The 25,039-nt window shown below is 36.1% G+C and overlaps 1 protein-coding gene and 1 pseudogene across 3 annotated transcripts in view; both read left to right on the top strand.

The window, feature by feature from the left end:
• The window catches only part of SRBD1 (S1 RNA binding domain 1), a 154,113-nt gene that overhangs the window by 15,645 nt on the left and 113,429 nt on the right, over positions 1–25,039 (top strand). For all 3 annotated transcript variants that reach the window (XM_036435207.2, XM_036435205.2, XM_036435206.2), the window contains exons 6-14: positions 512–629; positions 1,664–1,802; positions 6,144–6,240; positions 9,441–9,576; positions 12,546–12,649; positions 13,837–13,944; positions 18,479–18,636; positions 22,367–22,457; positions 23,626–23,733. In XM_036435207.2, the coding sequence (XP_036291100.1) occupies positions 512–629; positions 1,664–1,802; positions 6,144–6,240; positions 9,441–9,576; positions 12,546–12,649; positions 13,837–13,944; positions 18,479–18,636; positions 22,367–22,457; positions 23,626–23,733 (1,059 nt within the window). The remainder of the gene's footprint in view (positions 1–511; positions 630–1,663; positions 1,803–6,143; positions 6,241–9,440; positions 9,577–12,545; positions 12,650–13,836; positions 13,945–18,478; positions 18,637–22,366; positions 22,458–23,625; positions 23,734–25,039) is intronic.
• Positions 20,787–20,913, top strand: LOC118717879 (annotated as a pseudogene).

Below are 25,039 nucleotides of genomic sequence, written 5' to 3'. Positions count from 1 at the left end.
TCGTATAAATAGGAACAGGTAATGAAAAGGGATGAAAATAATAGTAGGATTGTATATTCACAGTGAAAAATTATAAAGTAGTAGGACAACAGTGCTTTGCTCTTGGGCGCCCCTTCCCACCTGTGCATTGATCCCTGTACATTGATTTCTGGGATCAGCTTCTCTATGAAATTCCAGTTGTTTGTAGTGGAAAATGGTGTTTAGAAATCAATTATGAGTGTCAGGTATACTCGTCTTGAGCAGTGATACCCAATAGCAAAGAGTACACTTTTCACCCATAAGTTGGTGTCTAAGTAACATCCATAGTAATTAATGGATTTTGATGGTTGTTGTATGTAGGAGGAGATTCTTGTTCTAGAAAATGCACATAAACTACTTGAATGTGATGGCAACTTATTCTCAAATGGTTCAGAGGGGGGCGTGACTTTACCTGCAACATTTCTGTAAGTTGGAGATAGTTTCAAAGAGAAAGTTTTAACCTATTGTATATTACAAAAGTTTTTATTTTCAGGGCTGTTGCTAAGAAGGTTCGTGGTACAATCCAGAAAATTAAGAAGGAGGGGAAGATGTCTGAATGCTTGTTAAGAGCTTTGTTAAACTGTAAAACTTTTGAAGAACTAGAACACGTGGTAAGGAGTCCTTTTTATCTTTTAATGAAAACCTGATTATGTTATGATTTAGGTCTATATAAAAAGCTAAAGTCATCACTCATCATTACTTAATTCAACAAAAGATCTATTCTTTGTTAAATAACTATCAGATGCACTTGGGTTTACAAAGATGAAGAATACATAGTGCTTGGCTTTAAGGAATTCTCAGTCAAATAGGGAAAAGGAGATGAGGTTATGGTAGTGTGAAGCTTAAGGAGAATCCTGAGATGAAGGCCTCGTTGTGAGTGTCTTCAGCACGTATTTGGTATTTGAAACCATGAGAATAGAAGATTTCACTCAAGGGGACTTGGTGAGGAAGGCAGGTCAGGGTGGACCCCTGAGGCGTGGGTGGCGGAAGGGAGAGCTTAAGAAGGAGACATGGAAAGAATAGTGAAGTATGAGGGGAATCAGATGATGATCCTGTGGAAGACTAGGAAAAACAGTTTTAGAAGGAGGTAAAATAACCATTTCTGTGCAAGTGGCGGAGCTTTTTAATTAAATTCAAAATATCGTGGCAGTTAACTGGTTAAGTGTAGCAAAGAGGTTTGGCAAGATATGGAGGGAAAAGGTATATTTGGTAATTAGGGGATCCTTATGGATCTTTCTGATATCACTTGGAGCATACAGTATGGAAAGAGAAGTGGTGATGGTGGGTTGAGGAGTGACTGTGGGTTAAGAAGTAGAAGCATTGAATGTTGACAGCTTTTAGAGGAGCTTGCTGGAGTTGAGGAGAGGACCTTACAGTTTTTACAGTTCAGGTACTGAGTTTTTAAGATGAGTAAATCTAAACAAACTAATTTTAAGCATACATAAAAGTGTAAAGAGTCAGATAAAGAACAACTGTCTTCATATAGCCAGTGTTATCTAATTAATATTAGTCTCTGAAGGAAGATGAAAGGGTTGACATAGGATGTCTTTAGCATTCTCACCATGTCCTCTAATTTTGTGTTCTAGTTTTAACTCGCTTTTTAAAACTGAATGATATGGTATGTTTTCTGAATTTTTCTTTCTAGTCAGCTCCATATAAAACTGGGAGCAAAGGCACCAAAGCCCAGAGAGCAAGGCAGTTGGGATTAGAGGAAGCAGCCAGGACACTGCTTGAGAATCCAGGGATGCTCAATCTGCTGTCTTACATTCGACCCAGTGTAAAAGGTACCAGTTTTACTTAAAGAGATCAGCCCTGTTTCTTTATAAAATTGAAAAGGTATATTAAAAAGTTTGTTTGATTAAGTAATAATGACTGTGCAAAAAACATAGCATATGTTTGGTAAGAATAAGGAATTCTTACCAAATAAATCCCAATACTCTTCTTGCTTAGGTTTCCTTTTCTTTCTTTCTTTCTTTCTTTCTTTCTTTCTTTCTTTCTTTCTTTCTTTCTTTCTTTTTTCTTTTTTTTAAAATATTTTATTGATTTTTTACAGAGAGGAAGGGAGAGAGATAGAGAGCTAGAAACGTCGATGAGAGAGAAACATCGACCAGCTGCCTCTTGCACACCCCCTACCGGAGATGTGCCCGCAACCAATGTACATGCCCTTGACCGGAATCAAATCCAGGACCCTTCAGTCTGCAGACTGACGCTCTACCACTGAGCCAAACTGGTTTTGGCTAGCTTTTCTTTTTTGATGAAGTATCTGTTCTAGACTTTTGTCCATTTTTTAATTTTGTTTTTCTTTTTTCTTTAAAAACATTTTATGTTTGTTTTTAATTTAGAGAGAGAGGAAATGGGATAGAGAGAGAGAGAGAGAGAGAGAGAGAGAGAGAGAGAGAGAGAAATAGAGAAAGAAACATCACCTAAAAGAGAAATATATATTGGTTGCCTCCTGTATGCACCCCTACTAGGGATTGAACCTGCAAACTAGGTTTGTGTCCTGAAAGGAAATCCAACTCAACCTTTTGCTCCAGCCAACTAAGCCACTTGGGTAGGGCTGTTTCTCTTTTTCTTATTAATTTACAATCATTTTAAGGTATTCCTTTTTTGTATGTATTTTAAAAAATATATATTTTATTGATTTATTTTTACAGAGAGGAAGAGAGAGGGATAGAGAGTTAGAAACATCGATGAGAGAGAAACATTGATCAGCTGCTTCCTGCACACTTGCTACTGGGGATGTGCCCACAACCAAGGTACACATGCCCTTGGCCGGAATCAAACCTGGGACCCTTGAGTCCAAATGCTGATGCTATATTCACTGAGCCAAACCGGTTAGGGCTGTACTTTTATCTTTTTAAATTTATCTTTATTATTGAAAGTATTATAGACTAGAGGCCTTATGCATGAAGATTTGTATACAAGTGGGCTTTCCTTCCCCTGATAGCCAGCACCAGCTTGGTTCCTGCTGGAGCCACTTTTCTGTTTTAGCTTTGGCCTGGAGCCGCCTTTGTGCCTTCTCACACTGCCCAGAGGCCTACTGCAGCTGGGTGGTGAGGAATGCCTGGGTCACCATTGGCGGCTCGGTGCCTGTGTATGCAACTTAAACTGTCATCTTTGTTGGGTTAATTTGCATACTCACTCCTGATTGGCTAGTGGATGTTCTGAAGGTATGGTCAATTTGCATCTTTCTCTTTTATTAGTCTAGATGTCTTCTTTGTTTTTTCCCCATTGACTCTCTCCTCCCCACATACGCCCCTCCCAAGCCTTAGCCACACTATTGTCTGTGTCCATGGGCTATGCATCAATACATATAAGTTTTCTGGTTAATCTCTCCCCACCACCACCTCCACACCCCCATCTTTCCTCTGAAATTCATCAGTCTGTTCCATGATTCTATGTCTCTGGATTTATTTTGTTCATCAGTTTCTTTTTTTAGTTATCTGGGTTGCAGATCTTTTCTCCCATTTTGTAACTTCTGTTTTTACTTTCTTTATGCTTTATCTTGGTAAATAGAATGTTTTAGTTTTATTATTGTTAATATATTAATTTTTTCAATTTGTTGATCTTTTAAGATATAGTAATTGCTTTTTTCTTTAAAAAAAATCCCTTTACATCCTAAGGTTATAAGATAATAAGGATTCTTCACATTATAAAGATTCTCCTATGTTGTCTTTTAAAACTTTGTCCTATTTCTAAAAATTTATTTAATTATAAAGTCATATCTAGTCTTTGGAAAGAATTTCAACAGTTTCATCATGCATGAAGAATAAAGTGAAGTCCTCCTCTTATACTTGCGGTCTCCAGGAGTAAAGTGTTTGTCTTTTTTTGAAATGTATCTGTCTTTTTGTGTGTACGTGTGCATGAGAGAGAGAGAGGAATGGAGTAAGGCAGAGCTATTTCTAAGAAAAACCCAAGGAAAGTGACAACTGACATTTTCAGGATGTGTTGATTTCATTGTCAAAATGAGGGCCTTAGATCAAAGTTTATTGAATAAGTGGCCTTTTCAGGAGTGCTGATAGGATTTAATGGGGAGAGTGATGTTCTGGTGATTCTGACAATCATTCTAGTTTATCTTGGCCTCTGTTGATATTTTATGCTAGGAGATATAAGTATCTGTAGGGGGCAGTATCTGATAACAGAATCTATAATATGTATAAAACTAGAGAATCTCAGCATACCATGATCTCAGTTTTGTTTTTTTTTAAACTCAGCAAATGAGTTTGCAATTTAATAAATTGATTATGTGTGTCTGTAAAAATATGTATCTGTTCATATACAAATAACACATCTCAATATCTGTTTTGAAAAGGATAATAATCACAAGAAGAAGCAAGTTAATATTATTTGAGTATAGAGATGGGTTGAAATGAGTAAAATTCAAGTTTATTTTATTTATTTATATATTTATTTATTTAAATATATTTTATTGATTTTTCTTACATCGACCAGCTGCCTCTTACACACCCCCTACTGGGGATGTGCCCACAACCAAGGTACATGCCCTTGACCGGAATCGAACCTGGGACCTTTCAGTCTGAGCCAAACCAGTTTCGGCCAAGTTTATTTTTTTTAAATGTGTAGTTTTAGTTGAATTTTTAAAGAATTGTAATATTTAATAATAGTATCTGAGACTGTATAACCATGTATTAAGATTGGTCACAGTGGAGACTGTCTATGGCCAGTCAAAATATGTCTCACTAAAATTGAATGCCAAAGCTTTCAAAGTATGAGATGCATAAAGGTTTATTGTTTATTTCAATTTTTCTCCTATGGTTGATTTCCTTTCCTCCTATTTTTATTTTTTTATTTTATTTTTGTATCTCCTGTGCTACAAGGTTTCCTTAGTTCACACTCGTATTGAGTTCCTACTGGGTAGGTTTGATAACCATATCTTTCTTGATTGTCACATATGATGCTTCTAAACTATATGTGATGATGGATACTTGATGATACTTCTGATGATGGGAATTATTCAGGGCCCAGCACAGTTATAGTACTACTAACGTGTTTTTCTTAACATGCTTAATCTTTGTAAATACTAGTACTTCATGAAGTAGGTACTATTACCAGTCCTCTTGTATAGGAAACTGAGGCACAGAAAGGTCAAGTAACTTGCCCAGACACACATTTGGTAAATGGTGTCTGGAATGAAGATTAGACCAGGCAGCTGGCTCCAGAGCTGCATTTTTCTTTCTTTTTCTAAAATATATTTTATTGATTTTTTACATAGGCAGTGTTTCCCAAACTTTTGACATATGTGTACCCCTTCTATAATTTTCGTAACGCTGAGTATCCCTCGTCAAAAAAAAAAAAAAAAAAAAAAAAAAAGGATGTATTAGGTGCAGCTAAGCACAGTGCAGTGCATATCCCCACCAAACTCTGGTGCAATGCGTACCCCTACCAAACTCTTCCTGTCTTCCCGTACCCCTGGGGATACGTGTACCACACTTTGGGAAACACTGACATAGAGGAAGGGAGAGGGAGAGAGAGATAGAAACATCAATGAGAGAGAAATATAAATCAGCTGCCTCCTGCACACCTCCTACTGGGGATGTGCCTACAACCAAGGTAGATGCCCTTGATTGGAATTGAACCTGGGATCCTTGAATCTGCAGGCCAACACTCTATCCACTGGGCCAAACTGGTCAGAGCCAGAGCTGCATTTTTCACCACTAGGTTATATGGTATATGAAGGTCCTATGTTATTGCTTTTGAAGACTTGTTTTTGTTGGAGAGGGAAGCTAGTCATTGCCATGGTACTTTTGTATCTTAACACATTGTGGACCAGTAGTTTTATTGCTATCTGTACCCAGTGGCCAGATAAATTTCTATTGAATGAATACAAAAAGCGTTTTACATAAATGTTAAAGGCACGCTTTAAATTAAATACCCATTGCATTTTGAAGTTAGTTATTATATGTTCTTACAAGTTAATATTTTTTTAAAGTATGATACTTTGTAAAATACTGTGTAATGTGAAGCGAGAATTCTCGTGATCTGTCCGCAATGTGTTAAATTTGTCAATTTAAGGTTCTTTTTTACTAGAATAAATTTATTGTGATTTAATAACAATTAAAAAAACAATCTGTAGTTCTTGCTTTTGTTTTCTCTTTTGTCTAAAGGGCTTTCGACACTCCAGGACATAGAAACAGGAGTTCAGCATATTTTAGCAGACATGATTGCTAAAGATAAAGAGACACTTGACTTCATTAGAAAATTGTGAGTAATTCTTGTACAGAGTTTTTCTGCTTTGTGGATTCATGTTGTTAAGGGATGCATGGTTAGTGCTAAAACCAGTGTTCATTAAAAACTTTTTCAACCTGGCTAGTGTTGCTCAGTGGTTGATCATCGACCTATGAGCCAGAAGGTAGGTCATGACTCAGTTCCTGATCAGGGCACATGTCCAGGTTGAGGGCTCAATCCCCAGTGCGGGGTGTGCAGGAGGCAGCCAGTCAATGATTCTCTGCCATCATTGAAGTTTCTATCTCTCCTCCTAACTTCCTCTCTGAAATGAATAAAAAAAAAATTTTGTTTTAAAACAAACTTTATTTTCAGACTTTTTTTTTTTAAGTAGCAGAACTCTGTTCAAACAACAGAACCCTAATATATAAAACAGATAAAAGTAGAGTTGTTTTAGTTGAATTCTGAGTAGGGAGCCTGAAACTGAATGCTCATCTTCCTAACATTGAAGCATCTCAGTGGAGGACTTTGAGGAACACTTTACAAACCACTAGGTTACTATGCTAGAGAGAGATTCATATTCATTTAGAGTGGGTGGCATTGCTTTTAAACATATTATGCCATAGGAATATAATTTTAAGACATTTCATTTCTAGTGTTTACTGTGATTAGGCTAATGAAACGATTTCATGTCAGGTATGACTAAAAGTACTGATCTCAAAATGAATTTTTGCTGATGGAGAGCAGCTTATCCATGGTATCACAGTCCCAGTTTGTACGAGATTTTTAAAACCCTTTGACCTAACCCCTACTCAGGCTTATGGATTTTATGCCTCATTAAAATAAGATATTTTTAAAAAATTAATTTTTGCTCTTTTAGAGAGAGGAAGAGAGAGAGAGAGAGAGACAGAAAATTGATGTGAGAGAGAAACATTGATTGGCTGCCTCTTGCACAAACCCCAAGACTGGTTATCAAACCCTCAACCTTTTAGTGTACTGAACAACATTCCAACTGACTGAGCCATGTCAGCCAGGGCTTAAATTATTTTATTTTATTTTATTTTTAAAAATATATTTTTATCGATTTCAGAGAGGAAAGGAGAGGGAGAAAGAAATAGAAACATCAGTAATGAGAATTATTGATCGGCTGCCTCCTTCTTGGCCCAATGGGGACCGAGCCTGCAACCTGGGCATGTGCCCTTGACTAGAATTAAACCCAGGACTCTTCAGTCTGCTGGCCAATACTCTATCCACTGCATTACTCTATCCACTGAGCCAAACCGACCAGGGCTTAAATTATCTTTTAAAGAACAATTTTTTAAAAGTTAGATTTTATTTTGCTTACTTTAATTAATTTATTTATATTTTCCCCTTTATTTTTTTCATCACCGTTTACCTCCCTTTTTCCTCCTCCACCTCACAGTCACCACATTGTTGTCTGAATCCATGAGTTCTTTCTTTTGTTCCCTTAAAAAAAAATAATTTAAAACTTAATTTTGATGTTCCCTCATCCTCCGCTCTTTCTCTCCACATTATGCAGCTGTGTGAGCTGTGTAGAGAAGAGGAAAGGTAGACATGAATCAGTTGACTATTGTAGCTTGTCAGGGTCATGTTAGTTCAGAGGAGAGAACTTTGCTCTTTTCTCAGTGATCCTAGCAGGAATGAGTTGAAGTAGGAGGATTGTTCAGCTTTTAAAATGTGTTTTTATAGGTAACTAGAGGCCCAGAGCATGAAATTTGTACACAGTTAGGGGTTCTAGGCCTAGCCTGCTATCCGGGCCAATCTTCTCTGGCTGCCAGCTGCTGGCCCCTCCCCCTGCTGCCACTGTTGCAGGTTTCAGGGATGATAAGGGCTCTGGAGGAGTAACCTAGAGGTTGGTTGGCAGGTCCTGGTCAGGCTTTCTTGTGTTGAGTGTCTGCCCCCTGGTGGTCAGTGCACATTATAGCTGATGGGTCATTCCGTGGTCCAATTGATTTACATATTACGCTTTTATATATATAGATTTTACTGCAAAAACTTGGTTGTTTCAAAACATTGCCAGTGGGAACTCTTCTGACACATTTTCTTCTTTTTAGCTTTTAATTGATTCTGTCTGGCTTACTTGGTGGTTAGAGAAGGATGATATTTTGACCAGGGTTATTAGTCTGTTTCATTGTAGATAGTTTTGATCTCTTATATAACTGCAGATGGAATCTGAATCATTTAGATATTTTATGGAAGGATTGTATTGATACATAAATAGATCTGTGGGACTTAGGAATAGGCAAAAAGTCCTCTTTTAAGGGGCCAATAACTCATAGTTGGGTATCATTTAAAAATATTTGGTAGTGGCTTAACTTTTTTTTTTTAAATCTTTATCTGAAGATATGTTTGTATTTATTTTAGAGAGAGGGAGAGAAAGGGAGACAGACAGAAACATCAATGAGAGAGAAACATTGATGGGTTGCCTCTTGTATATGCCCTTACTGGAATGGAACTCGTAACCTGGGTATGTGTCCTCACTAGGAATTGAACCTGTGACCCTTTGGTGCATGGGATGATGCTCCAACTGGCTGAGCCACACTGGCCAGGGCAGTAGCAGCTTAATTTTTTTTTTAAACCTATTCCATATAACATGTTTCCTTACTACACATATTAAACTAGAGGCTTGGTGCACGAAATTTGTGCAGGAGGTGGGGTGTTTCCTCTCAGCTTGGCCTGCACCCTCTCACAATCTGGGAGCCCTGTGATGGATCGCCCTGCATGGGGAGGCCCCGTCTAGCCACTGCATTGCCACTGGCCAGGTATCCTGGGCCTCCCTATTTGGGGCCATTGATCACTGGGCTCCACAATCGATTGCCCCAAAGCGGTAGGCTCCATGATGGATTGCCCCCACAGAGGGAGGCTCCACCTTATTGCAGCGCCTCTGCTGGGGCAATTGTGGAACCTCTCCCCTCCCCCCCAGTTGATCACCCTGCTGGCCAGTGGCCTGGGTTTCCCTCTTTGGGGTGATTGTGGAGCCCCCAGATTGATAACCCTGCCAGCCAGTGGGCTGGGCCTCCCTTTGCAGGGCAATCATGGTGTGATGGCTGGGCCCCCAACCATGAATTGCACCAACCTTGGCTGGCCTGGCGCCAGTGGGTGTCATAGCATGGTAGGACAGATGGTTATTCTGCTGTTCGGCTGTTCGGCCTATTTGCATATTACACTTTTATTATTATAGATAACGTTTTTATTTTAAAATTTGTTTATTTGAACAGGTGCCAAAATAGATATATTGCTATTCAGTCATCTCTGGCAAAAGTGTCCTCAAAAAATGTAAATGAGAAAGATGTTGGTAAGTTTCATCTCTACCAGAATTTTTCATGCAACATAAGAAACATCCAACATCATCAGGTAAATAAAGAAACTCCTTATGCATGCTGGTAGTAGTAATAATGATAATACTTTAGATTTGCCTACTTACTAATGAATTAAATAATTTTAAGTCAACTATTTTCTTTTTTCTTCATTGAAATTCTTGTAATATTGTTATATCCTTTCCATTTCATAAATGGGGAACTCTAGGCCCAGAGAAGTTATAAGTGACACTAAGAATTATTGGCATAACTGACAATATAACACCTCAAGTATCATGACTTTCTGACCCATGACCTTTCTTATTAGACTCTGCTGACACGTATGCTTGGATTTAAGCTCAATTCTGGATCTTTTCCATGTGAAATTCAAATTAAAGATACTATATTTTCTTCTAAGAGTTTTATAGCTTTAGTTCTTATGTTAAAGTCTATGATAAATTTTGAGTTAATATTTGTGTATGGTGTGAGGAAGGGTTACAACTTTATTCAGTTGCCTCAGCATTATTTTTTTAAAAAGACTGCATCTTTCCCATTGAATTGTCTTGGCATCGTTGAAGATCAGTTTACCTAGATGTAGATTTGATTCTGGACTCTTAATCTTGTTCCATTCAGTAGGTCTGTTCTTACTAGTATGTCAGTAACACCTGTCTTGAAATTAGAAAGTGGGAGTCCTCCAACTTTGTTTCGTTTTTTTTCAAGATTGATTTGGCTATTCTGGGTCTCTTGAATTTCTAAATGAATCTTAAAATTAGTTTGTCAATTTTAGCAAAGAGCCTAGATGTGACTTAACAGGAATTACATTGAATCTGTAAATCAATATAAAGAGTTTTGCCATTTTAGCAGTATTAAACCTTCTCACCCATGAACATGGGATGTCTTTTCATTTATTTAGGTTCTTAGTTTCTTTTAACACCATTTTGTAGCTTCCCGAGTATAAGTTTTGCACTTCTTTTGTTAAAATTGTTCCTAAGTAAAATTGTTCCTAAGTATTTTATTCCTTTTGGTGCCTCAGTAAATAAAATTTTAAAAAAGAATTTCTATTTTCAGAATGCGTATTGCTAGTGTATGTAAATTGATTGTCCCGAAATCTTGCTGAAATCTTAATTCTAATACAATAGTTTCTTAGTGGATTCTTTAGGATTTTTTAATATATAAAATCATACTCTTTGCAACTGTAGTTTTACTTTTGCCTTTTCAATCGAGGTGCTTTTTATTTCATTATTAATTTTTGCTTAACTTCCTTGACTGGAATTTGCAGTACAGTGTTGAATAGAAGTGACAAGAGGATTAGTATGGTGTTATCTGTCGGGTTTCTGTTATATGCCCTTTACCACATTGATGAAATACCTTCTATTCCTGCTTATTGAGTATTTTTATCATGAATGTCTGCTGGATTTTGTCAAATACTTTTTCTGCAAGTGTAGACATGATCATGTACTTTTGTTTTTTATTTCATTGGTCTGATGTATTACATTAAGTGATTTTTGTATGTTAAACCAAATTTGCATTCTTGGAATCAATTCCTCTCAATATGTTTCCAGATTTGGTTTACTCATATTTTATTGAGGTTGTTTGCATTTATATTCATAAGATACAATGGTATGTTGTGTGTGTTTTTTCCTTGTTGTGTTTTTTGTGTGTGATGTACTTGTCTGGTTTTGGAGTAAATAGAAAGATTTGGAAAGTTTTCTATTGTATTTTATTTGGAAGAATTTGCAGAAAATTGGCATTAATTCTTTAAATATTTTGTAGAATTAAGCAATGAAGCCATCTGAGTCTGGACATTTCCTTGTGGGAAATTTTAAAATTACTAATTCAGTCCCTTTACTTGTTATTGATTGTTTCAGCTTTTCTACTTCTATTGATTCTGTTTTGGCAGTTTGAATCTTTTTAGAATTTGTCCACTTTAAGTGATCTAATTTGGCATACAGCTGTTCGTAGTATTCTCTTATGCTGTTTGTTTTTGTATCATCCACAGTCATGGCCCTTCTTTCATTTCTGATTTTGCTAATTAGAATATTTCTTCTTTTTTTTCTTGGACAGTCTAGTGCAGGGGTGGGGAACTTTTTTTCTGTGAAGTGCCATTGGATATTTATAACATCATTCACAGGCCATACAAATTTATCAACTTAAAAATTGTCCTGCAATATTGAGTCAAATATTTAATTAACTCAGCTCTAATGCCTTGGCAGAGCTAGACCAATTGATTTCTTGGGTCTTACATTGTCCTAGTCTAGTGAAAAGTTGGTCAATTTTGTTGGTGTTATAAAGAATCAAGTTTTGGTTTTGTTTATACTTTCTATTGTTTTTCTGTTCTCTATTTTGTTACTTTCTCCTGTGTTTTTATTATTTTCTTTCTTTTGCTTACTTGAGGTTTGCTCACTCTTTTTTAAGTTTTTAATATGTTTTAAAACAATTGCTCTTTTAATGTATTAATTTAAGATCATGAGCAGGCTGATCTGAGTTTAAATTCTCCTTTACTACTTATGATTTGGGACAAATTAGTATTGGAAAATTACATAAAATGAAGATGATAATGCCTGTATGTTTGGTGGTTTTGGAGATTATATGAGGTAATATATTAAAAGTACTTGGATGGGCTATTCAGTTACTCAATAAATGGTACAAATTAATAGTAATTAAATATTTTACTCAGGAATTTGTCTATTTCTGTTTATCTTAGCAATTTCTTTTCAAAAATATAAAAAGTATATCCTATCTCTAAATGATCATTAATTTTCAATTAGTTGAATCTGAAGTTAGATTTTAGATCACCAAAGTCTCTTTTAGTGAATGTCGTAGGATCTGTACTTGTGTTTTATTTTTTAAAATCTTATAAACTATATAAAGAAATTATTATTTTTAATACATTTTTTGTAAATAAATGAATAAAAAATTGATATTGTTCTAGGTTGGGTAACCACCTGTTTTATAAATGATGACTGGTTAAATTGATCATTTATATGTTTGTGGATCATAGTCTTTGTCATATATGTGTGTACTCAGATTCTGGCAATTAACCGTGGAGAAAATTTGAAGATACTGACGGTCAAGGTCAACATTCCTGATGGAGTTAAGAATGAATTCTGTAGGTGGTGCATCCAAAACAGGTCTGTTTATAGATTTTTATAAAATTTCCTTTTTTTTTTCTCTAAACTATTATACTGATATCTATATGTACTGATATGGAAAGATGTCCATTATCTAAAAAAACCAAACCAACAATAACAGACAATGGATACAATGTTTTCTTTACATTAAGAAACATTATTGCGGTGGTGAATATACAATACAATATATAGATGATGTAATTTTAGAATTGTAGCCCTGAGACCTATCTAATTTTATTAACCACTGTCACTCCAATAAATTCCACTTGGAAAGAAACATGAATTATAGTTTAGCATGCAAGACAAAGGAATCAGGCATTCTTGGGAGAAACCATAGCATATGTAAAAGTTTTTTTCCTATAAGCAAATGGGGATACCTTGGTTTGGCCTTAAAGGAAATGACCCCAGCAGACATCAGATAATAATGCTTTTTTAAAAAAAGCATTTAGGATGTTATCGCCTTAAAATACTATCTTGGCATATTGTCCAATGACACAGGACTTATCTTTCCTAAATGGCCAAGCTCCATGGCATAGTGTATAATACTCTTTTTAAAAAAAAATATATTTTATTAATTTTCTTACAGAGAGGAAGGGAAAGAGATAGAGAGAGAGAAACATTGACCAGCCGCCTCCTGCACACCCCCCCACCGGGGATGTGCCTGCAACCAAAGTACATGCCCGTGACCGGAATCGAACCTGGGACCTTTCAGTCCGCAGACCCACGCTCTACCACTGAGCCAAACCGGTTTCGGCAGAGTATAATACTCTTAATGGCCTGCTCATTTGCCATATTTTCTAGCTTATTTACTAGTATCTAAACCTCCCTCTATCCCTCAGAAACTAATATTTTATGCCCTAGTAGTACTAATCTAATTGTAGTAATTTTTTTGGTGACTTTCTTATATCTGAAGATTTTGATCATTATTATAATGCTTTGGAGATTCTTCCTAGAATAGGAAAGTTTCCGTTAGTTTGTATGACCATGGTTATTAGGTTTTTAAAAATAACTCCAGATGCCATAGGTAATAATTTTCCAGGCATTATAATCTCTCTACACAGACTGTTACTTTGACTTCAGAAAAGTTATTCCCCCTTTTCTGTTCCACTTCCTCTTTCCTCTTCCAAGAGCCATTTCCTGGTCTTGTTATTGGTGCATCAGTTTTAATATAGCTTTCCCCCCCTCAGGTGGAGACCACGTCGCTTTGCAAGGCCAGAGTTAATGAAGATTTTACACAATTCAATAGATGATTCTTTTAAACGCCTTATTTATCCTCTCCTCTGTAGAGAGTTCAGGTATGCATCTTGTCTAATTTAATTTTGTATACTGTTTATTACTATGTATGATAATAAGCCTATTAAAGCATGTCAAAATAAGTATTAGTTGACCCATCAACCAATCCAAAGAACTGAGTCCCAATCACCAAGTCTTAAAATTAAGCCTAGATTTCAGTCTAAAGAGGCATTCACATTCATACATCACAAAACAGTTATTAATTATGATATACTTATCAAATCTTGACCCCCTACTGTGTACCTTTTCCAGTTCTGCAATACAGTCTTGCAGTTTGACAACTGAGCTAAGCAAAGGGTGTTATTGATGAGAGATTTGGCTTGAGAGAAACAAACTAAGAAGTTAATGGAGAAGTTAGCTGGAAGCAGTTTTATGGATAAAGAGAGCCAAAAAAACAGCATAAGGGAATCAGTGGAACACATGATGAATTTATTACTATGAAGAGAGAAAGGTAATATAATGTTTTTCACTCCAAATGGGAGTTAATTTGGATGAGTAATTATCAGCAATGATGAGCAAATATTAAAAGGTTATTAAAGGAATCATGTAGATGGATCTGCAGAGGGACTAAGTTATAAAGAAGAACTGCAAAAAGGTGAGAGACAGTTTTGTCTCTAGGGGAGGAGATGGAAAGAAAAGTAACATTAGGAGGCAAACCCCCCTTTTCTCTCTATCCTTGGTCTTGGAAGGCAATCTTTAGAAACCAGGCTTTTTTTGCATTCCTTCTTTTTCTTTTATTATTATTATTTTTTAAAAATATGTTTTATTGACTTTTTACAGAGAGGAAGAGAGAGGGATAGAGAGTTAGAAACATCGATGAGAGAGAATCATCCATCAGCTGCCTCTTGCACATCCCCTACTGGGGATGTGCCCGCAACCAGGGTACATGCTCCTGACGGGAATCGAACCTGGGACCCTTCAGTCCGCAGGCCGACGCTCTATCCATTGAGCCAAACCAGTTTTGGCTTTGCATTCCTTCTTATGTGCCACAGATTTTCTTCATTCTCACTTGTTCATAGGTTTCAGCAAGGGTTATCTTGAACTCTAGATTTACTAGTAGTCATCTCTTCAACCTCATTAATTTATAGTAGCCTTTATGTTTGTTTCTTTTTCTTTTTCTGGACCTGGACATTGAGGTTAGAGGTATTTAGAGTAGAGAGTGAGGAGATACTATTAAAAACAACACATAGTTCCTTTGTCCAACTTCTTTTTTATGAAAGTCATTCATTCTCTTGATTCATCCTTTTTTAGCTCAGACATCCCTTAAAAATAGTATTTCTTTTGGAAAACTATTTCATTTCAAATCTGTGTGAAGTAACATCTCTTATTTTTGAGTGCTGGGGCATCAAATTTAAAAATAAGGGATTCTGTTCTTATTGAAATAAAATAGAAACTTATTTAAAATTTCATTTCCTTTATCTTGTTTTCTCAGGTTGCATATAATATCATATCTAGTGGCACTTTGGACATTTTTGTATATATTTGATTTGTACAGCTTTACTGCTTGTGGAATAATTTCATTGAAAGTTAATGAAAAGTAGTTTGGTGTAGAATTCTTTAATATATAATCCTTCTCTGACTTCCATTAGTGACAAGCAAGAGCACTTTCCTTCTCTTTTTGTAAAATGCCTGTGGTTAAAGAAATATATCCTATTTCATTCCATAAGTTGGTTTTCAGACATTGTCCTTAGACGTGTCTCTCAATAGAAATACTTGTAATTACCTGAACAGCAGTTAGGTGGGGAAACTCCCCAATGGATTTAAAAAGAAGAAAAGAAAATTACTTTAATTCTCTAATTAAAAGGAAAATTTTTCTAATGTATAAAAAAATCAGTAAAACAAAGAAAAAGCACATAATTTCACTACCTAGTCATAACCATTGTGTATCAGACTTTTCTCCATTCATGTATGAATTAAGTGAGATCATTTAGACTGTATTATTTTGAAGCCTTCTTATTCAGTTGGCTACATATAATTCGTAGTCTACTTCTGTATTTCTTACTTCTGTGCTTGTCATGATCATTCATTCATGTGTCATTTTTTACACCTACCTCTCCCCCCCCCAATATATTTTATTGATTTTTTACAGAGATGAAGGGAGAGGGATAGAGAGTTAGAAACATTGATGCGAGAGAAACACTGATCAGTTGCCTCATGCACATTCCTCATTGGGTATGTGCCCACAACCAAAGTACATGCCCTTGACTGGAATCGAACCTGGGACCCTCGAGTCTGCAGGCCGACGCTCTATCCACTGAGTCAAACCGTTTAGGGCCATCTACCTCTTTCTTAAAGCTATTAGTTATTAAGTGCTATTTTACCATCTTCCAATATATTTTGAATTTGAAATTATGTTTATCTCCATGGTCACTAGGGGATAGTTGGTTCAGGACATCATCATTTTGTCTGAATTATTATAGTAGGGTCATAGATAATCTCTGTCTTGTTTCTTTTTTCCATACATATTCCATGTTGCCATCCTAAAATTGCCATCTGGTTATTTCATACTCTTCTACTTAAAATCCTTTAATGTATCTTCTTTATCTTCAGGAAAAAATGCAAAATCATTAGAAGAATGTGCTTGATTGACCCTTTGTGATCTGGTTTCTTTTTGTCTTGGTATGTCTTGGTATTTCTTTTTACTTAAGCATATTAAATTACTTGCTTCTGTGATGAGCCATGAGCTGCTTCCATTGTCTAGAATATTTTTTCCATGCCTTCTATCTACTTTCCCTACCTTTGTTTGCCTATATCTATTACTTATACTTCTTTGATTCACCTGAGAAGATATCTCTTAGAAAGTCTTTCTGATTTAGCTATTCTTCCTATGTGTTCTTATTAGTATAGCACTTATCATTGTTTTGTACTTCTCTGTTTATTTTTCTGTTTCTTCCATTAGATAGTGGTCTTCACGATAGGGATCTTGTCTTTTCAGCTTTGTATCTCTTACACCAATCATGGTACCTTTATATAAAAGACTGACAACAAATGCTCACTCAATAGATAAAGTTAGATGTGAAGATCTGTAATGATACTTTTCATGTTGCATGGCTAACGGCAAGGGAGAATGACTAAAGTGTTTGGGAAAATGAGAGAAGAGCCTTAGGGAACTGAATTAAGCCAGAAAAGCAAACATTATTAGATCTGTGTGCCTTCAGTTACATAAAACATTCTATCTCAAAACTGATATGAAATGTACTTTGACTCGCTTTTGAACACTGTTTTCTTTTAAAAAATATATATATATATTATTGATTTTTTTTACAGAGAGGAAGAGAGAGGGATAGAGAGTTAGAAACATCGATGAGAGAGAAACATCAGTCAGCTGCCTCCTGCACAACCCGCACTGGGGATGTGCCCGCAACCAGGGTACATGCCCTTGACCGGAGTCGAACCTGGGACCTTCAGTCCGCAGGCTGACACTCTATCCACTGACCCAAACCGGTTTCAGCGAACTCTCAGTTTTCTTATGGCCAATGGCATGCATTTTTTAAACCTGGTCTAATAAAGGATATATACTTTTTATAAAATCTTATAACTTCTTTGGATAAAATTGGGAAGTTATTTATATGAACCGTAGTTCTAGACTGGCATCAGTATCTATGGTCAAATCACTGAGAAAGACAAAGGGGGTAGATGCAGGGAATGGAATAGAGTGAGAATATAACATTGAGAGATATTATAGTAAAGGTGTAAAAATAAGTATTGTTGGAGTAGGCTATTTATGACTCAGTAGTTTATATCACTCTAATTATTGCTTATATTTTTAATTTGCTGATAAACTTTAATTTGACATCCATTTGCTGTCCAAATTTTTATACATCCTGTCACTCTCATATACACAGATGTTTATACATACAGGATTTTATACATAAAATCCTGAGAGCAGAGAGAGAAGGAGCATAGATATGATGAACTTGGTAGGTTTGATACCACAAAGTCATTTGTGATACTGTGTGATATTTTTGCACTTAGCAAAAATACACTCAATATAATTTTGTATATGGTGAGATAATATGGAATTGGTTGTCACACCCTCATGTCCTCGCGCCCTTGCACCCTCAACACTGAGACCAGGCCAGGAGACCTGAGTCTGCACTCCTCGCCCCGCACCAGTCTGGGAGATGTGAGGCTGTGCCCCCCCATCTTTCGGGGCTTGATGGGGGACCTGAGGCTGCAACCCCTGTCCTGCAGGGCTTGATGGGGTGAGGTCTGCTGGGTCAGGGTCTCACTTGATTTGAAGGCTTGGACGGGTGGGCAGGAACTTGACTCTAAGTCCCGCAGCATGTCCCAGACTCTGACAGGAGGGAAAGTTTCATATACATTTTACTAATTTTCTTTCATCTCTGACACTTCTACTATAAGAGAAGGGGTAAATAGCAATAATAAAATATTTCCTCTAAATAATTCCCTTTTAATGTGCACGAATTTTGTGCATTGGGCCACTAGTAACTGTATAAAATGAATTCTGTTCTTTTTCTGGAAGAAAATTTGGGTGAATGAAAAACTACATTCTCCTTTTTCTTTTTTCTAAAGAGCCAAACTAACATCAGATGCAGAGAAGGAATCAGTGATGATGTTTGGACGGAACCTTCGTCAGCTCCTTTTAACAAACCCTGTTCCAGGGCGCACCTTGATGGGAGTGGATCCTGGTTACAAACATGGTTGCAAATTAGCTATCATTTCTCCTACCAGTAAGCATATCTTTCAGCTCTTATATAAAAGTTGTTTGATTGCTCATACGTTTGTTTCACTTCATATATTTCATGAGGACTTAGATAAATGCTAATTTTTCAAGTCTTAGAAAATGGTTTTCTCATGTACAGGGATGTGGGAATCAGAAAATCAAACTTCAAATTCATCTTATTTGTTAACCAACTCCCTCCCTCCAATTCTGTCTTCCTATTACATCTGTTTATTGTGATGCATTTATATGTGAATAGAGACCTGGTGCACGAAATTCATGCACAGAGGAGGGGTGTGTGTCTCTTAGTCCAGCCTGCACCCTCTCAAATCTGGGACCCCTCAAGGGAAGTTGGATATCCCTCTCACAATCCAGGACTGCTGCCTTCCTGATTGCCCCTAACAACTTCTGCCTGCCAGCCTGATCACCCCCTAATCACTCCCATGCCAGCTTGATTGATATCTAACTGCTCCCTGCCAGCCTATTTGCCCCCAACTTCCCTCCTTTGCCAGCCTGGTCACCCCTAACTGCCCTCCCCTACAGGCCTGATTGCCCACAACTGCCCTCCCTTGCTAGTTATCTTCTGGTGGCAATCTTTGACCACATGGGGGCAGCCATCTTGTGTGTTGGAGTGATGATCAATTTGTATATTACCTCTTTATTATATAGGACTAGAGCCAGCAGATAGTAAGTTCACGAGATATTTTTAATTATTCTTTTAAGATCAGGCTTCAATAACAATAATCAAAATGAGTCTTAATTGCACAGATATTTTGGCCACTATTATAATCTTCAGTGGAACAAAAGCCAGCAGTATAAGGTAACAGTGACTATGAGAATTTTCCACAGGCTAAAAATGTAGATCATTGCATTAAACTCTCCCTTTGTATTTTCTTAATATTATTCTTAAACATTGAGTAATTATTGTTACTCAGCAAAGTATCAAACATGCACACAGTATTCCTACAAGGATACTGTCTTAATATTGTTAGTATTAATACCAAGCTTTTCTTTCTCCCAAAATTCAATGAATCATGGTTCCATTCCCTATATGTATTAGTGTTAGTGGTAGTATGCAAACTTAATTTTGTTTCAAGGTTAAACAGCGATTTAATTTCACATTTGGTGGCCAGCTGTGTTCTTTAATTTTTAATCTTTTATTTTTAAAATAAATTTAACTGCATTTCATAAGTCCTGAGATTTTAATAATCTCTGGTAATTGTGTACTTTTAATTTACACTTCATTCTAATTAATTTGAACCTCTCATAAGTATCTAAAATTATTTACAGATGGTTGAAACTAAAGCAGTGGTAAAATTTACTACTTGTATAGTTAGATTGCTAATAAGCTTTTTAAGAGCTGCATACTTTATGCGTTTTTTTACTTGCTAGGAGCAGTTGTTAAAATTACATCTGTAAGTCTCTGTCAGCAATTAGTGCTATCACTTTGGTTCCTTCTACATGGATAACCAGCTTCGCTTTTTCCGTCTCTTGTAAAACAACTTTATTTTCTTCCCCAAACATAAGTGTTAATTGTCCAACTGAATAGGTGCCAAAAGAAACTTGGAGATTGAACAGCAGATTGATAACTATGATGAGTAGCAGAGAAATATGCAGTAACAGGCATTCAGTACATGGGATGCGTGAATTGTATGGCAACTGTTAGATACTTTTCATTGTACTCTGTAGCTCATTTAGTTCAACAGGGTAATGCACGGTTACCAGATTTATTTTGCCCTCAAATATAAATCCAAGATTTTGAAATTTTAAAAACTGTTTTAACAATTCTCAGAAAATATAAACAAGTTAATAGTAGTTGGTACTCCACTATTAGTTGAGAGAAAAAAGGAACAGTTCTTTTTACTAAATCATGTGTACAACTAAGAAATGCAAAATTAAGGATTGTTAGCTAATTATTATTTTCTCTAGATTTATCCTTGCAACATGTTTTTTATTTATCCCTGTTAAAACATCTCAGAAGCTGCAAGAGAATTTTATTGTTTGAATGGATTTCCGTGTGTCATTAGGTACATAATGTTAGTGAAAAGCTGGTCAAAATATAAGTTTGTATTTTTTACGTCATGCCATTTTTTATTTTCCTGACATTAAACTGTTTCTATTGAAATGATTCTGTAAAGAGTAAAATTAAAACTTCTTACAATACTTACCTGGCAGGGGAGGCAACCCTTATCACAAAGGTGGTTTTCCCAGGGCAAGGCTATCCATTGCACTCCGGATGTGAAACTCGACTGCATAATTTGTGGTAGTGGGGGACTGCATTCACACTAAAAAAAAGAAAAAACAACAACAACAAAAACTTCTTACAGTACAAAATTATAAATATGGCATTATGTAAAATTAGATACAATGAAAAAAACTATAAGGAAGTAAGACTAAGATACAACAGCTGCTGGGTTTATGGATTTTCATATTTTATCGCCAAATGTTCTTTTATGTGATTACATATGACTTTATAATTAAAAATTGAAAAGGTATTAATGATAACTTTTAATAGCAAAAAAGCATGCTTTGTAAAAAAGGGAATGATTCTGTATATAGAATATGAGCTAATCTATAAACTTACTAAGTGATTGCTTGCTTATAATAGTGTTTTTGATTGCTTTGAAGCATGTTGCACACTTGCCATCTAGCATATTAATAAGTAACTTTTAAAGAAAGAATACACTGACAAATTCTTAAATATGGCTTTGGCTTAATATTGTTAGTGTGTCACAGATAATAACAGTGGTGAAAACATTGACTATAGGGTTCATGGTTTGGTTCTCCCATCTTCCATACAGGCCTCATCAGATGTGGTATCCCCCAAAGCATGAACTGGCTGCGAAAGCCATCTGCACTCCCCTAAATCACAATAGATTTATAAGCTTTATAAGCTCTATAACATTTACAGTAGAACTAAGGATTGTTCTACTATCCTTGCAGTCCATTGGTTGGTATTCTGATTGTAATCCTCACTACCCCACCTTGAACAACGTTGTGGCTTTCATTTGCATTTAGGCCAGCCTCGTTGCAGAGGTGATAGTACTTCTCCATGGTGGCACCTGTGTGGTTCATTTTAATTCTGTATATATTTTAAATACCACAGGACATTTTTATTGTTTTGGCCAGTAATTTTTTTTTCTATTACTCATATATTTACCCTTTTTTTTTACTCCTCACTTTATTCTACATTTCTCTGTTTTCATTTGAGATCATTTTCTTTCTGCCTAACTTCCTAAGCTGGTCACATAGCTCAGCATTACTTTTATTCTTTAGGTAGTCACCCTAAAAAATTTAAATGTTTCTTTTTTCTTTTTTTTTCATTATATACATTCTTAGCTAAAACATAATGTAGTATAGAAAAGCTTACAATTCATAAATATGCAGCTGAAAAAAATTATACAAGGTAAAGAAATTCATGTATCTGTAACTCAAATAAGAAATAAAAATAACCCATGTCATATATAGTAAGTATTCAGTAAAGGTTAGCTTTTACTATTATTGACAAGTATTATTAAAAATTAGTAATGGTTTTATGTAGCAAAATAGAGTCCTTATAACTTTGAACATACCAAAACTTTATAAATGCTTAGGGAGAATCTGATTTATTGAATATGAATGATTCAGGCTGCATTTTAAAAGACATACCTTTTTCCTTTTCTGTTTCAACTGGCTTAAATCATTGGGGTGTTATGTTTTGAAATGTTTTATAAATTGGCTTCTCTTCATTTTTTTCTAAGGTCAGATACTTCATACTGATGTGGTTTACTTGCATTGTGGACAAGGCTTCCATGAAGCAGAGAAAATAAAGAGGCTTTTGCTGAATTTCAAGTATGAAAATAAGTAACCTTTTGAATATTGCAGTGGCTTAGCCAGTCAGTCAGAGACACCTTTGAAACCCCTAATTTGGAGGGAGGGATTAAGGGGTGTGCACTGGAAGAGGGAAGGGACCATGTAAAACAATGCTGGGCAGATTGCTGGAGGAATATCCCTTTGGAGACTCCAAAGGAATTCTCCCTTCCTCTGCCACCTTCACTAAACAAAGGTGGTAATATGAGCAAAGTGAGCATTTAATTTTTCTGTTTGGTTCTTTATTTTGGTCCTCCTCTTTCCCCCCCCCCTCCTTTTTTCCTTCTACCTTCTTTCCTTTTTTCTTCATGGATCTGAAGGAATGGATATTGTAGTAATTAGAAGCTTCCTAAATTATTTGACAACATATCACATAATTCAGTCACAATGCGTTTATTGTGGCTTAGAATTCATCTAACCATGTCTAAATTTGGTTCCTTTTAGATGGGATTAAAGCTGACTGTTATTGAGGTGTGTGACAGCAAAATAGTCTTCCACTGCCTGCTATGCCAAATGAAAAGGCAGTGTTTTGTTTTAAATATATTTTATTGATTTTTTTACAGAGAGGAAAGGAGAGGGATAGAGAACCAGAAACATTGATGAGAGATAAACCAGCCAGCTGCCTCCCGCACACCCTCTACTGGGGATGTGCCCACAACCAGGGTACATCGAATGTGGGGCCCTCCAGTCCACAGGCCGACACTATCCACTGAGCCATACCGGGTAGGGCAAGGCAGTATTTTTTAATCTTATTTTTATTTATTTAATTTAAAAAATATATATTTTTTTTGATTTCAGCAAGGAAGAGAAAGGCAGTGAGAGATAGAAACATCAATGATGAGAGAGAATCATTGATTGGCTGCCTCTTGCATGCCCCCCACTGGGGATTGAGCCCACAACCTGGGGCATGTGCCCTGACTGGGAATCGAACCATGACCTCCTGGTTCATGGGTTGATGCTCAACCACTGAGCCTTACCAGGTGGGCTGTTTTTTATTTTACATGTGTCTGTCTCCTTTATGAAACAGTGGAGAAGTTTCTTGGATGTATGAGAGAGCAGGAGCATTTGTGCATTCTGTACATTTTCTTCCGATTGATTTGGAAGCATGCCTTGAGCTCATCCAGTTTCTCCTCCTGTTTCTCCCTTGCAGCTGCAGCACAGTGGTGATTGGAAATGGAACTGCCTGCCGGGAAACAGAAGCTTACTTTGCTGACCTGATAATGAGAAATTACTTTGCTCCACTGGATGTTGTTTACTGGTAAGGATGTTAGGAATGTCTGTTTTCTTTGAGAGGTAAAGGAACTTCTCAGGTTCCTTCTGTGATGTTGTCTCCTTTCTTTTTTAAAGCGATGCATGTTGTTTGCTCCCAAATCACCCCTTGCCGTTCACAAGAGCTTTGCACGACAATGCACAGTGTCTGCCTCTTGCAGAAATTTGAGTTTCAGTATTCTGAAACTTCGCACAGAAGCAGCAAGTTAGGGCTTACTTGGTTTCATGGGATTTTCCTGGCTCTACATTGTGAGGGCTCTGTTTAAGTACGGACTAATAAGATAACTTAGTCTTCCTCTCCCAAAGTTTTGATGCCCATGAATTATTGGCCTTCAGAATTAAGAGCCAAAGTTAGTATTACAAATGATGCTTAATAAATGATGTTTAATATGGTATTTGTAATGACTGAGAAGATAGGGATTTTTTTTTCTTCAAATTTATCACAATTCAACTGAATTGGGATTCTTCAATCAATAGGATAATATCTCTTAGATCGTCAAACATTTCAGCTATTGCTCTTCAAATCTAGCCTCTGTACTGTGTTTCTCTCTGATCTTCCTCTGAATTTCTAATTATATACATTCAGCTTTTCACTCTATCTTCCATGCTTATTTTTCCTTCATGCTTTTTAACCTATCTCTTTTCATTTCTTACCTCCCTAGCCTACTTTGTGGTCTTTTCTCTAGTTCACTAGCTTTTTCTTTTTCTGTTAGACCCATTCATTGAAGTTTTAATTTCAGTTATATTTTTTACTTCTATAAGTCCTATTTGTTGTTTTTCAGTGTTTCTGAGAGATAACTGTACATAAATGAACTGCACATATTTAAAGTTTTCAATTTTATAAATTTTGACACATGTATACTTGAACGAAACTATCATTACAATCAAGGTAATGAACATACTCCCCCCCCCCCCCATTTCCTTGTGTTCCTTTGTAATTCACCCTTCCTTCACTGCCTCCTCCCTTCCTCAGGCAATCTCTGATTTACTTTCTGTAACTATAGATTACTGTACATTTTTAGACTTTTATGTAATTGAAATCATACAGTACATATCCTTTTGCTAGCTTCTTTCACTCAGTATCATTATTTTGAGATTTATCATGATGTTGCATATATTGATAGCTTGTTCTTTTTATTACTGAGTAGTATATCATATGGTTAAATCACAATTTATTCATTTACCTGTTGATGGACATTTGGATTGTTGCCAGTTTGAGCTGTTATGAATAAAGCTGCATGAATATTCTTGTACTAGTGTTTGCATGGACATATGCTTTCATTTCTGTTGAGTAA

This window comes from Pipistrellus kuhlii, unplaced genomic scaffold, assembly GCF_014108245.1.
Source record: "Pipistrellus kuhlii isolate mPipKuh1 unplaced genomic scaffold, mPipKuh1.p scaffold_m20_p_13, whole genome shotgun sequence".
Lineage (NCBI taxonomy): Eukaryota > Metazoa > Chordata > Mammalia > Chiroptera > Vespertilionidae > Pipistrellus > Pipistrellus kuhlii.
Note: the sequence above shows the minus strand (reverse complement) of the source record. Positions and strands in the feature narration are given on the sequence as shown.